At 32.5% G+C, this 13470-nt stretch overlaps 1 protein-coding gene across 5 annotated transcripts; it reads left to right on the top strand.

Moving 5' to 3' along the window:
* Positions 1-459: 459 nt before the first annotated feature.
* On the top strand, positions 460-5052 carry LOC112771156 (uncharacterized). 5 transcript variants are annotated; one of them, XM_025815794.2, is made up of 6 exons: positions 460-688; positions 1686-1812; positions 2402-2578; positions 3216-3314; positions 3414-3659; positions 4425-5052. In XM_025815794.2, exons 2-6 carry the CDS (start codon positions 1750-1752, stop codon positions 4728-4730), a joined length of 891 nt encoding a protein of 296 aa, XP_025671579.1. In that variant the 5' UTR covers positions 460-688; positions 1686-1749; the 3' UTR covers positions 4731-5052. The 5 variants fall into 5 exon arrangements, with proteins under 5 accessions (XP_025671579.1, XP_025671578.1, XP_025671580.1 ...); XM_025815793.3 differs by having other exon boundaries at positions 463-688; positions 1724-1812; XM_025815795.3 differs by having other exon boundaries at positions 687-936; positions 1724-1812.
* Positions 5053-13470: the final 8418 nt, after the last annotated feature.

Below are 13470 nucleotides of genomic sequence, written 5' to 3'. Positions count from 1 at the left end.
TAATTTATCATAAAATAATTGTATACATGCAATTAATTATATAATATTATATTAATAAAAATAATTATTATTTATATTAATTATATAAATAATTATTTAAAAAAATAAATATAATCAAATGACTGTTTAAACTTTTTTTATTATTAATATATTAAAATTAAATTCAATAAAATCGTTCAAAAAAAATAAAAAGCAAGGATCATCTCCTCATCAGGTGCAAGAGCTTGTGCAAGGTTCGACTAAGGGGTAGAGCAGGAACTGACATAGATTGAATTTGACATCAGGTGAGAGGGGTTCAAAATGTTAAATATCTCAGATTGAATTTGATTATTAATAAATTTAAATATAATTTAATAATTTTGTAATACGTGTATGTAAAATCAAAATAGAAAATAATTTACATTTTAATTAAAATCTTAAATTTAAATCTTATAAATAGCAAAGAATATTTTTATCAATATTAAGATTACACACCAAACACAAGGAAGTGTTACTAAAGTGAAAGAAAGAAAACGCACACACACAAGACGCATGTTCAGTGCTCACTCTAAATTCTAAAATGCTCTGTGCACTGTCTTCTTATAAAGCTGGTAGCAAAGGAAACACACATTCCCTTCAGCCTTTTGCTTTCACAGTTCACACCCTCTCCTACAATCATCTTTCTCTCTCTCACTCTCTCTCTAGACAGGTTTGTTATTCTATTCATTCAATCAATTTTAGTGATGTTACGCTACTCACCAAACAAAACACTAACACCACACCCTAATTAGTGATTAATTACTGTCCTCTTACGCATGCATCGCTATTTTGTTTTATTTTTCTTTTGCTTTGTTTGTTTGTTTGTTTCTCCTTCGTCTTCCATCTCGCACTTCTAGATCTGCTACCACTAATAGCATTTTCCTGTTCCGGAATATCGAGAATCTATCCTCAGATTCGGTTAATTTCTGAGATTAGCACTTTCAGTTTTCGGTTTTTTATTTTCATGTTTGAAATACTGGTTGTGTAGATTTTGTTGTTCAGTTAATTCATTCTTTTTTCAGTTACTGAGATGATTATATGGCTTTAAGTCAACGCTACCAAGTGTGATTTATTACCATGAAGTGGAAAATCTTTAGCTTTTGTTGATTTTGTAAAAGAAAAAGGCGCAATTCGGGTACTGTGAATTGCCTTTACTTTGTTCTTGTTCTGATGTTTTAGTTTGTTGATCAAAATTCCATTCGGTTTGTGGAAAAACAAAACAAAACATAGAAGGTTGAAATTTTTGACCAAGTCTCGAAAAACAAAGTCAGAATGGGGTTTGGTTTCAGTTTTTGTCTTCTGTTACCAAACATCAGTTTACTTTTATGTTGTGAACTTGTTGGTTAGACTGTTGAGACAGCTTCATAGATCAAAACTCTTAGGTGTTTCTCTCTGTTCTGATTTATTGATTTTTCAAATTAGAGGCTATTACATCTGATGTAGTGCAGTACATGACTTCAGTTAGAATTGCAGATTTTGATACTGTTCATCTTTTGGGAGAATGGAAGCCTGATGATGCTTTTTAACCTCTCTCATTTTGGTTTTTTATTTTATTTTAGATTTATTTGCTTCTGAATTCGCCATATTTTCATACCATGTTTCCAAATTGCATTTTTTTTTTTCAGTCTGTTTTTTGAGGAAATACAAATCATTGATTTTTCTTGAAGGTGCAAAAAGGAATCTAATTTGAAGATATTTGCTTTAGGTTGAGAACTAGACTTGGCAGTCAACATGTACCTTCTTAGAAGACAAACCCAGAATCAGCCGGATGATTCCTCATTTGGAGAAGCAAAGGTGAATATTTTAATTCTCTTTTCACACATTTTAATTCTCTTTTTGATAGGATATATATAAGATATTCAAATCAAACCAATTGAGTGTCCGACTCAGGCCTATATGACTTGATCGATTAATAAAAGTACTTTAACACTCCACGTTTGTCATATATTCCATACGTAACACTAGCTAGATGCATATTCATAGAATATGATTCACTTTCAAGATGCCTTGCTGTATACTCATCAACTCCATTTAAAAATAACCTGAAAGCCTTACTTTGAGTACAGTACATCTTCTCATGGTATCCTATGAGGATAATCAGAAACGGCTATGCTTGTTTGTATATGTTAAAAGAGTAGTGATAAGATGGCTCATTTTTCGTGCGTTGGAAGGTGCATCACCTCATTACCATATGATGAAGTATGATCCCACTCAAAGTGGAACGCACGCTCAATTTTGTAGTAATCAAGTGACGAGTCCCAAACGAGTACATTCTAATGAATTATAGAAACATTTCATGTTACAGAAAAAAAAAAAAAAAAGAAGTAAACTTCATATAATGTTCCTTTATCAGAATTGCTAACTGTACAACAATTACAAACAGGTCACTGAGCTCAGGGCTGCTCTTGGGCCCTTGTCCGGGCGTCGTTTGAAATATTGCACAGATGGATGTCTGAGGAGATATTTAGAAGCACGAAACTGGAATGTTGATAAAGCCAAGAAAATGCTGGAGGAAACATTGAAGTGGAGGTCAACTTATAAGCCTGAGGAAATCCGTTGGGTATGTATAGTCGGTTCCAACACCCCCAATTTGATGATACCTAAATTTATATTGATGAATATGTCATGATTGTAAAATTGATCCTTGCATCACATGATTCAACCAGTTCATGGTCCTGAATAGTGAATATGACCATGTTAGCACAAAATCTTGTCTAAATTGTTTGTGCTGGCTTGTGCTTTGTATTTTGTTTGTTTGTTCTTCCTCGTGTCAACACAATTCATTTCATTCTAATGTCTTCTACTAAATAGTTCTTTTACTTTCATAATCTGGTGCAGTAGATTTCAAACTTGTAGCATGTACCATGAACATATCTTTCTCTTCTATTAGATCAAATTAACTTTTGGATTATAAATTAATAACTCTTACTCACCTATACATAAATGTCAACAATAAATTCATGGTCATAAATTAGCATCGGAATGCATTTAGTTGAGAATTAAGATGATATCTGATGGCTTCTGCATGTCAGCATGTGTAATCTAGCTAGGACAAGTTAGTTTGAAAGAAGTGTGTATCTGCATAGTTCAAGGTGGGAACAAATCCACTTTAAGTAGCAGCCTGCGTATGCATATTTTTTTTTTTCGTTCATAAATTATGAAGCAACCTTAATAATTGAATAATTTCCTACATCCAGGATGAAGTAGCACACGAGGGTGAGACAGGCAAGGTCTCCAGAGCAAACTTTCATGATCGACTTGGGAGGCCGGTGCTTATATTGAGGCCAGGGATGCAGGTTTGATTACAGATTTTGGTTACATGCTTTTGGGAACACGTGCTTCTATAACTGTCTAAACTTATGTTATTTCCATTTCGGATTGAACTTTCTTTTCAGAACACGACGTCTGCGGAAGATAATATTAAGCATTTCGTGTACCTATTGGAAAATGGCATCCTTAATCTTTCCGAAGGTCAGGAGCAAATGTCTTGGTTGATAGATTTCACAGGATTTGCAATGAGCACAAATCTCTCCATCAAAACAGCCCGTGATATTATTCACATTTTACAAAATCACTATCCAGAGAGGCTTGCTATCGCTTTTTTGTATAATCCTCCAAGGATATTCCAAGCTTTCTGGAAGGTTTGTTGTCTTGCCTTCCAACTTCCAAGTGATTTTTGCTGCTCTTCATTGCATGGTTTTGTTTGATTTTGATTTTGAATTATATTTTCTCATAATCCGTGTGTAACACGGTCTATTTTGGATTTATTTGGATTTTTTTTGTGATATAAATTATGGTGTAGTTTGATCTATGTAGCCAATACATTAAGTGAGATTAGATTGCTTGTTATTGTTCTTTAGGTGTAAGGTTATATTACGTGGTAATGGTTTTATGCTTTTTACTTTGTATATTTGTTTTAAAGACAAGTTACTACTTGCGTATCCTTTTGACAAATGAAAGAAAAGCATTCATGGCCCCCAAAGATTACTAAAGTTTGACAAACTTGACCAAACATGGCTCCCCAAAGATCGAAACTTTTGTGATCTTTCAATGCCTTGAGTGTCTTTCTTTCATATAGGAACTATTTTGTCAAAATCATAATCTTTCAGGTGTTAAGCGCTTTACCCAATTATCTAATCATATCATCTCAATCACTGTTCACACGCATACCTAGGGAAATTTGGTTGGACTAGCTTTCAGCATGACAAATTCAATTCAAAATTTCATGTATATGCAAGCATTTTTGAAATGCAGTAGTAGACTAGTATGTAGTCTTCAATATTCAATCTGTTTTTTTGTTCTCAGTTTCTTTTATGTCCTACTAATTGCACCATGTCTCTTAAATTGGATTATTTATTATCTTTTGAAAATAATTAACAAATTTGGAATTGCTCAATTCTTCACAGGCTGTCAAATACTTCCTGGACCCAAAAACAGCTCAAAAGGTGAAGTTTGTTTATCCAAATAACAAGGAAAGTTTGGAACTGATGAAATCGCTCTTCGATGTTGATAACCTTCCAAGTGAATTTGGGGGGAAAGCTACTCTAAAATATGACCATGAAGAATTCTCCCGAATGATGGTTGATGATGACCTAAAAACGGCCAAGTACTGGGGCATTGGCGACGAGAAGCCGTCATTCCACCCCAAGGGTGGGCTGTCCGGGGCAGAGGTGGCACCAGAGCCCGTACCCGTTGAGCCACTAGCTATTTGAGTTAGCTGTTTTGATTTTTTTAATTTCCTTTTAGTATAAGTAAAATAATGTATTTTTGGTTATAAATAAGTTAAAGACTACACATCCAAGTCAGAAAAGAGGCAACAATGTGGTTGCTAATTTAACGCGACAGATATACTATGATGGAAGCCATTAGAATTGATCTAGTGGTGTGAGGGATTGGGATAGTAGTATTATGAGGGTCTAGTTGCTAATTTCATCTCCATCGTGTAACCAAAAGGAAAGATATACGACGACTGGAAAAAAATGGATGAACAAACTATATTTTTATTTATAGATGGACAAACTATTTAACATCAAATTAACATTCTTGTTTCTTTATGGGCATAAATAAATGAAGCTTGTTGAGAAAATTATCTCTAACTTGACTGGCTGTTTTGTTTGTTTACCTTATTAGTGTTCTAATAACTGCGGCTTCGTCGGTCTACAGTAAAATGAGATTATCTAGGTGGTTATGAAATTTGTTGTTCACAAATATATAAAGAAAACAAGGGTTGCGGCCTGAACTGATTCTGATACAGAGAGAGAAGTAAAAAGAAAATTGGACTAGAATCCAGGTTTAGTGATTGAATTGAAAAGAATGCTCAGCTTTTCATTTCATAAAGGTGAGGAGTATTTATACACTCTGCACCAATTGACTGAGTCAATACAAAAATGAATGCAACAGTGCTATCCAAGATTACACTTAACTACTCAGAAGACCTAACGGTTGGTTGAAGGTTTTTCCTAATGGCATATGTTGTGTCTTAGTAAAGACCACACTCGGGTTCAAGTCTAAGTGGAGACATTAGATAAACCATTTGTGCACTAGATAAATCCATAAATAGAGTATCTTAGAGTGTGTGTGAGTAGTATGACAAAAAAAAAACCTAACTGCTATAACAGATTCTTATAACAGACTTTCCTAATTTTGTAGAGCTGCAACAACTACCTTTCTAATTAGCCATTATCCTTGATACGGCCTGCGAGGTGATCCGAGTGGCATAGTCAAGCCCATGGTTTTGTTGATATGGAGCTAAAGAATAAAAACCTATAACATGCTTCATAGTCAATGTTTGAGTATGGTTTACTTCTGAATCGATTGCCATTACGATATTACATACACAGTTACGTAATGTGTGAATGCTTATTGTTAATTGTTGCGTCTACTTCATAAGGTGTTTAGATTTGTTATATGATGTAACTCTTAGTTTTTTTTTTTTTTTTTTTTTGGTATTTGATGTAAAATAATGTTCTCATAATGTAATTCTTAGATACTTGGCTTAAATCATGCAAAGGTGAAAAGTTTCTTCTACAGTATCTTTTCCCCCTATCCAATTGATTTGACAAGTTTTATTATCCCACTAGAATCTCATAAGAAATTTTACCAACACAGATTTTATAAATGAGAATATTGTCGAATCTCCATAATTTAAGTAGTTTAAATTCTATTTTGTTGTGATATTGTTTTGTCGATTTTTAGCAAATCGATAGTGGTTCGATATCTAGTGTGGTCTGGGAGCGAAACCTACTCCTCTGTGCGAGTACCAGTTTTCTAAAAGTGCACCAAAGCGTCTTCGATTAGACGAATAATAGGATAATAGTGAATTGGAAATTTGTAAAGCAATAAAAGAAGCAAATAAATAAAGTTTTCAAAAAGACAATGTACTGAAATCGGAAAAGATTACAGTGAAGTTAAAAGAAAACACTAAAATGCCTTTAATTGAATCAAAGGACTTTGACATAAAAATTTAAAATACAAAAAGATAAATTGGATAATGAAAATAGAAAACACTTGGAATAATAAAATTACTTGAAATGTGAAATTTACAAAAAAGTAAATTAAAAGAATGAAGAAGATGAAAGGAACCCTACAGAAAAGTTAACTCGATTGCAGACTCAGGAATTCACTGGGATGTGAGTGTGCTTGAGTGTTTTTTCTGAGTAAAAGTTTCAAACCCTTATTCACTAACACTTCTTAGTATTTATAGGCTAATCTTACATAACTGACAATTAATTACAATTAAATACGAAATTTCAAATTTGAAGTGCAGTCTCTCTTAGTAACCATTTCCGCCGCATGATTGTAGATATTCCCCATAATTTCCTCGTGTAATGAAAGCCACTAACTGCCCTATTTCTATGACTATTCGATCAGCTCATCGAAGACCCTACTTAATTTCTTTAATCGAATCTCCCATTCGATCAGGCCTACTCGATTAACAAACAAAATCCAAATCCAAATCAGCGCTCATTACCTCCAACTTCAGGTTCATGCGTATATCTTCTCAAAAATCCGTACCTAATCCATTCCAAATCGATCCACTCTTATCGAAAATATTTTCCGATCAACAGATATATATGGATGTTCATCACTTAATAATCTGACTTTTTCAACCATTTAAAATAATTTGGGCTGCTCAAGTTTTTAAAGGCGGACAGTTCAATATTTTCATGGTGAACTCAATATTACTGATCTTAGGAAAAAGATGAATTTATACGTGTATAGATAGGGTCATATGGTCTGAGAGACAAGAACAAGTACAATAAAAATAACGTATAATACTTTTATAAGCACCGCTAGGGGCAAGTAATTTTTTAAGGTGATTTCTTCTATACCAAACTAGTTTAAGAGTATTACATACCCTTCCTACATGTTCCAATTAAGTGTTGACAAATGTATTCATTAATTCCAGTCAGCAAAGGATTTTTTAATTTTTAAAAATTAAAAAAATTGAATTTAATACATGTATTATACACTTTATATATACATAACTTAATACACTCTACATACGTTTTAATTCTGGTTAAATCAAATCACCATACATGGTAAACTTTAAATAAATTAAAAAAAAAAAGAAAAAAAAAATTGGTTTTCCTCTTCTTCCCTAATCCCAATCCTTTCAACGGCACCAATTCCCCCTAACCCTAATCTCCTCAACGGCACCGAGGCAGCAAGCCAACAACCCCTCCAGGCTCCAACTCCGCCGGCCGTCTCGTCGTCTTCATCTCGCCGGACACGGTGCGGCTCCGACGACTTCCCTGCACGTCGTGTTTTGGCTCGCAGCCTCGCAAGTCGTCTTCTTCATCGCAGCTCCTTGCTCTGTCGGTGCTTCCTCTCCGTCACTGCTGCCTCCCCTTCGCCAGAGTCTGCTTCGCCGTGCTCGAACAGGTTGGTATCTCCTCACTTCTCTGCGTTGGTGAAGTGAAAGTGTGAAACCCATTATCTCTGTGTTTTTTGTTATTCAAGTGGATTTTAATTTAATTAAGCGAGTGAGTAACTGATTAATGATGTTGAATTGTTGATTATAAATCTGTTTATGTTATGTTGTTAATGGCAGATTGATGATGTTTATGTTATATCTGTTTATGAATCTGATTAATGATGTTGGATTGTTGATTCTTGGCTGTGTAACATACATAGGTTAACGGCAGATTGATGTTTGTTTTCTGATTATCAGTGTTTATGGTTGTTTTGTTGGCATACCAAACTTTATGCCATATTCATCCCAGCCACTCTTCACTGCTACACAGTCATCTCCAGAAACTATATAGCAATCTTCAATTCTGGTGTTTGTGCAAGAATCTAAGAATAGGAAAAAAAAATCAACAAAATGTAAGAAAAAAAATTTATTAATCTATATTCTATATGATGTGTTTAGGCACTCTTAGTTTGTTGTTTGGAGACGGAGTAATATAGTATCAAACTCTGCTGGGATGACTTAGGGTGTGTTTGTGAAACACGTTGAAGAGGATAAAAGTGCGTTTCAACATTATCCCAAAAGCTCGTTCACTATAAGCAAGAAATTATAGCTTCTTCGTTTACTTTACTCAACGCACGTTTAGGTTTGTTGCTAGTTATTATTGGTTTTTCCAAAATTTTTTCTAAATAAATACTGAGAATATTAAAACAATTATTCTAATTTTTGTGCATTATTTACTATTTTAATTTTTTATAATATGTATTATTATTCCAATTAGAAATGATAAATTAAATAAAAAATTAATTATAAATAATAATCAAAATATAAGTTGTAAAAAATTAGAATCTAAAATAATAATAAAAATAAAATTAAGAGTACCTAAAGAGAGTACTAAAATATTTTATTTTAAATATTTTTTAATTTAATAAATAAATATTATATTTTACTATAAAAAATATTTAAAAAGTTGTCAATTTTTATGTGATTTTTAATTTCATAAATAAATATTCATTTTTGTTATAACATAATAAAAAATTATAACATAATAAAATAGAGTACAATAAAAAATTATTATATAAAAAATACAAAAAAAAAAGAATTAAATACACTTAAAAAAATAATATTAATGATGTTTATGTTATATCTGTTTATGAATCTGATTAATGATGTTGAATTGTTGATTCTTGGCTGTGTAACATACATAAGTTAATGGCAGATTGATGTTTGTTTTCTGATTATCAGTGTTTATGGTTGTTTTGTTGGCATACCAAACTTTATGCCATATTCATCCCAGCCACTCTTCACTGCTACACAGTCATCTCCAGAAACTATACGGCAATCTTCAATTCTGGTGTTTGTGCAAGAATCTAAGAATAGGAAAAAAATCAACAAAATGTAAGAAAAAAAATTTATTAATCTATATTCTATATGATTTGTTTAGGCACTCTTAGTTTGTTGTTTGGAGACCGAGTAATATAGTCTCAAACTCAGCTGGGATGACTTAGGGTGTGTTTGTGAAACACGTTGAAGAGGATAAAAGTGTGTTTCAACATTATCCCAAAAGCTCGTTCATTAGAAGCAAGAAATTATAGCTTCTGCATTTACTTTACTCAACGCACGTTTAGGTATGTTGCTAGTTATTATTGGTTTTTCCAAAATTTTTTCTAAATAAATACTGAGAATATTAAAACAATTATTCTAATTTTTGTGCATTATTTACTATTTTAATTTTTTATAATATGTATTATTATTCCAATTAGAAATGATAAATTAAATAAAAAATTAATTATAAATAATAATCAAAATATAAGTTGTAAAAAATTAGAATCTAAAATAATAATAAAAATAAAATTAAGAGTACTTAAAGAGAGTACTAAAATATTTTATTTTAAATATTTTTTAATTTAATAAATAAATATTATATTTTACTATAAAAAATATTTAAAAAGTTGTCAATTTTTATGTGATTTTTAATTTCATAAATAAATATTCATTTTTGTTATATCATAATAAAAAATTATAATATAATAAAATAGAGTACAATAAAAAATTATTATATAAAAAATACCCAAAAAAAAAAGAATTAAATACACTTAAAAAAATAATATTACATTTTTTTGGTAGTTAATTAATTATTTATCTAAAAGTAATTTTAACTAATATTATTCAAATAATATTTATTTTATTAAAATAAATTTTAGGAAAAATTACCAAACATAAATCATGTTAGTACAAAGTCACTTCTACCCAAAATTAATTTTACAAAATCATTTCTATTCAAACTCCAATTTGCCCAACGTAAATCCAAACACACACTTGATCGATAGTCATATAAAAGGTTGTAACGTTCAAAAAAAATTAAACATATTTGCTGTGTTTTAAAGATGCTAAAGCAAACACTCCCTGAATGGATAAATGCATAATATTGAATCTGTCATGTGATTTGCTTCCGGCGTTGAAGCATAAGAGAATCAAGTGCCTCATAACTTGACCCACCTTTGGCCAACGATTTCAACGTACTCTCTTTGACCTCTTTGACTCTCTCTTTCACCGCCTTCCTTTCTTCATCCTCCATTACACACCCTCACCACTCTCCCTATTAATAGTACCTGTTATTTTGCTGGTGTCACAAAAGTCAAAAACTTAAATGTGATTTTGAAATGCTTTTAAGACTCTACTTTGAATAATGTGAACATATATATGAACTAATAACTATATCACAAGGATAGGATTATTATTATTATTATTATTACCTGCTAAGTTGGATGAACATGCCATGATCGTGAATTCAGGAGTGTTAGATTTGAGATTTGAATATTGTTCGAGAACATGAATTCAATTGTAGCAGTAAATTAATGGGAAGTTTTGAAAAATCTAAGCTGCTGTTTTATAATTTTGAAAACTAAATATTGCTTAAAACTATCATCATAAACTTATAAACTTAAAATTAATTCATACATAAGTGCGTTTATCACAAATTTTTCTTATGTATATCTACATTTGTTTACTATTTTTTGATTACATTGATTGATTGTGTATTATTATTTATTGTGATAATATTTTTTTTTTACTATTCAAAGTTCCTTAGATGCAATTGAATAGTAGTGTGCTCATACATTTTTTTTTACATTTTATGTTAATAATAGACTTACAACACAAGTATGGGGAGCGTTCACAAAAATTCAACAAAGAGTTCTGTTGAATTTGATGATTTGAGTTTTGAGTATAGTGGTTCTAGTGAAGAAAATGATATAAATATATCTCAAAAGAAGGGTACAATTGATGAAGCTATGAAAATGGTCGATCGTGGAGATGGATTTGGTGAAGTTGAGAAGAAGTTAACTGAGTTGACCAGGGATGACATTTGGGGTATTGAGCATGATAGTGTAGAGCAGTGTGTTCAATTCTACAAAAATTATGCCAAAGTACATGGTTTTGTTGCAAGGTGTGATGAAAAGGGTTATGATTTCAACGGCAACCTTAACATGAGACAAATGGTTTGTAATAGAGAGGGTACACGGAGAAAGAAGTATCTGGAGATGGAGAATAGGAAAAGAGACCACAGGCCGATAACACGTGTAATGTGTCAAGCGAGAATTAGATTTCACTATGATATGAAATTGAGGAAGTGGAAAGTCACTGCATTTGAAGAGACTCACAATCATGACCTCATCCCACCTAAATATATACAATTTGTCCCCGCATATCGCGTAATGACCGAGGCCGACAAAGCGCAAGCCAACAGTTTGCATGATTATGGTGTGAGAACTTGCCATATAATGGGGTTCATGTTAAAGCAAAAGGGAGGACCTGGAAAAATTGGTTTTACAAAGAAGGATTTGTATAATCATTTCGACAAATCAAAGCGTGCTAAAGTGAAAGATGGTGATGCATATGCAGCATTGAGTTACTTGATTTCTAAGGCCGATGAGGATCCATTGTTGCAAGGGAAATTTACTCTGAAAGATAATAATCTTGAAAATTTAGTATGGGCTGACGGAGCTAGCATAATCAATTATCAATGTTTTAGTGATGTACTAGCATTTGACACAACATACCAGAAGAATAAATATAACAAGCCATTGGTTGTCTTCTCAGGAACTAACCATCACGGGCAGACATGCATATTTGGTTGTGGCTTGCTAGCAGATGAGAAGCATGAGACATATGTATTAGTTTTGAAGATGTTTCTTGAAATAATGGGTAATAAACATCCAATAGCAGTGGTGACAGATGGTGATCTTGCAATGAGAGGAGAAATTAGAGAGGTGATGCCAAATGCAACGCACCGACTTTGTGCATGGCATTTACATCGCAACGCGTGTGAAGCTATCAAAAATTCTGAGTTTCTTCATGGATTGAAGCACCTCATGTACGGGAATTTTTTTCCGGATGAGTTTGAAGATAAATGGCATCGCTTGGTATCAAAATTCAAGCTTTCTGAAAATGAATGGGTGAAAAAAACATACGAGATCAAAAGGATGTGGGCTTCCGCATATTTGAACGACACGTTTTTTGGTCGAATTAGGACTACGTCACAATGTGAAGGAATTCATTCGTTGATAAAGCACTATATTGGTAAAAAATGTTATCTTTTGGATTTGATGCATAATCTTAACGAGGCAGTGAGGCAATATCGGACAAATGAGCTATTATCTGATTTTAAGTCATTGTTCTCAAGTCCAGTTTTAACTACATGTTTCGAAGACATCGAAAAGGAAGCAGCCAATATTTTTACCCACAATATGTTTAAAGAGGTAAGAAATGAGATACTAGAAGCGAGTAAACAAAACGTTGTCAGCCATTCAATTGACGGTAACAAAATTGAGGTGAGAATGAACAAATATCAAGAGCCGGCTATTGAATATAAGGTTCGGTATGATAGAAGCACTAACAACTTTGCTTGTGATTGTCGATTATTTGAGAGCCGTGGTATCCCTTGTTCCCATATTTTTTGTACTATGAGACATGACCATATTAGCACTATTTCTAATACTCTTATTCACAAGAGGTGGACGAAAGATGCTAAAAAAGAATACATTAGTTCACTTACTGCCGAGGATATTGAATCTGAAAAGATTGCTAGTGTTAGGTACGGTGCTCTAGCGACGCTTTGTTTTTCACTATGTGATAAAGCATCGAAACATCGAGATGACTTCATAGAAATCAGAGAAGACATTTTTGGATTGATTATGAAACTCCATAAAAGACACAATCCAAATAACAAGCTTCCTTCTACCGCCAACTTGGTAGGTGACCCAAGTGTTGTGAAGACAAAAGGAGCCCCACGACAAACAACCAAGACTGCTAAGGCCCGTAAGTGTTCGCATTGTAAACGGATTGGTCATACGGTTCGTAGGTGTCCAAAACTATATGGTGGAGAATGCTCACTAAGTTCGAACGAAGATAAATTGAATACTGACATTGACCAATCAAGTACAGAATCAAATGGTGTTACGGTAATATCTATTATTAATTTTTCTTTGTTTAGGGTACATTCTTTTCTGTACTACTTATTACTTTTAAAATTTATGTGT

The sequence above is a fragment of the Arachis hypogaea genome, chromosome 18, assembly GCF_003086295.3.
Source record: "Arachis hypogaea cultivar Tifrunner chromosome 18, arahy.Tifrunner.gnm2.J5K5, whole genome shotgun sequence".
Taxonomy (NCBI): Eukaryota; Viridiplantae; Streptophyta; class Magnoliopsida; order Fabales; family Fabaceae; genus Arachis; species Arachis hypogaea.
The sequence above is the reverse complement of the archived record's forward strand: the minus strand, read 5'-3'. Positions and strand labels throughout refer to the sequence as shown.

Bases quoted from the DNA above. Each gene is read 5' to 3' on its own strand.
- LOC112771156 (XM_025815794.2), top strand. From the start codon at position 1,750: ATGTACCTTCTTAGAAGACAAACCCAGAATCAGCCGGATGATTCCTCA. The intron at 1,813-2,401 runs GTGAATATTTTA...AATTACAAACAG, and splicing joins CCTCATTTGGAGAAGCAAAG to GTCACTGAGCTCAGGGCTGC. The intron at 3,315-3,413 runs GTTTGATTACAG...CTTTCTTTTCAG, and splicing joins TATTGAGGCCAGGGATGCAG to AACACGACGTCTGCGGAAGA.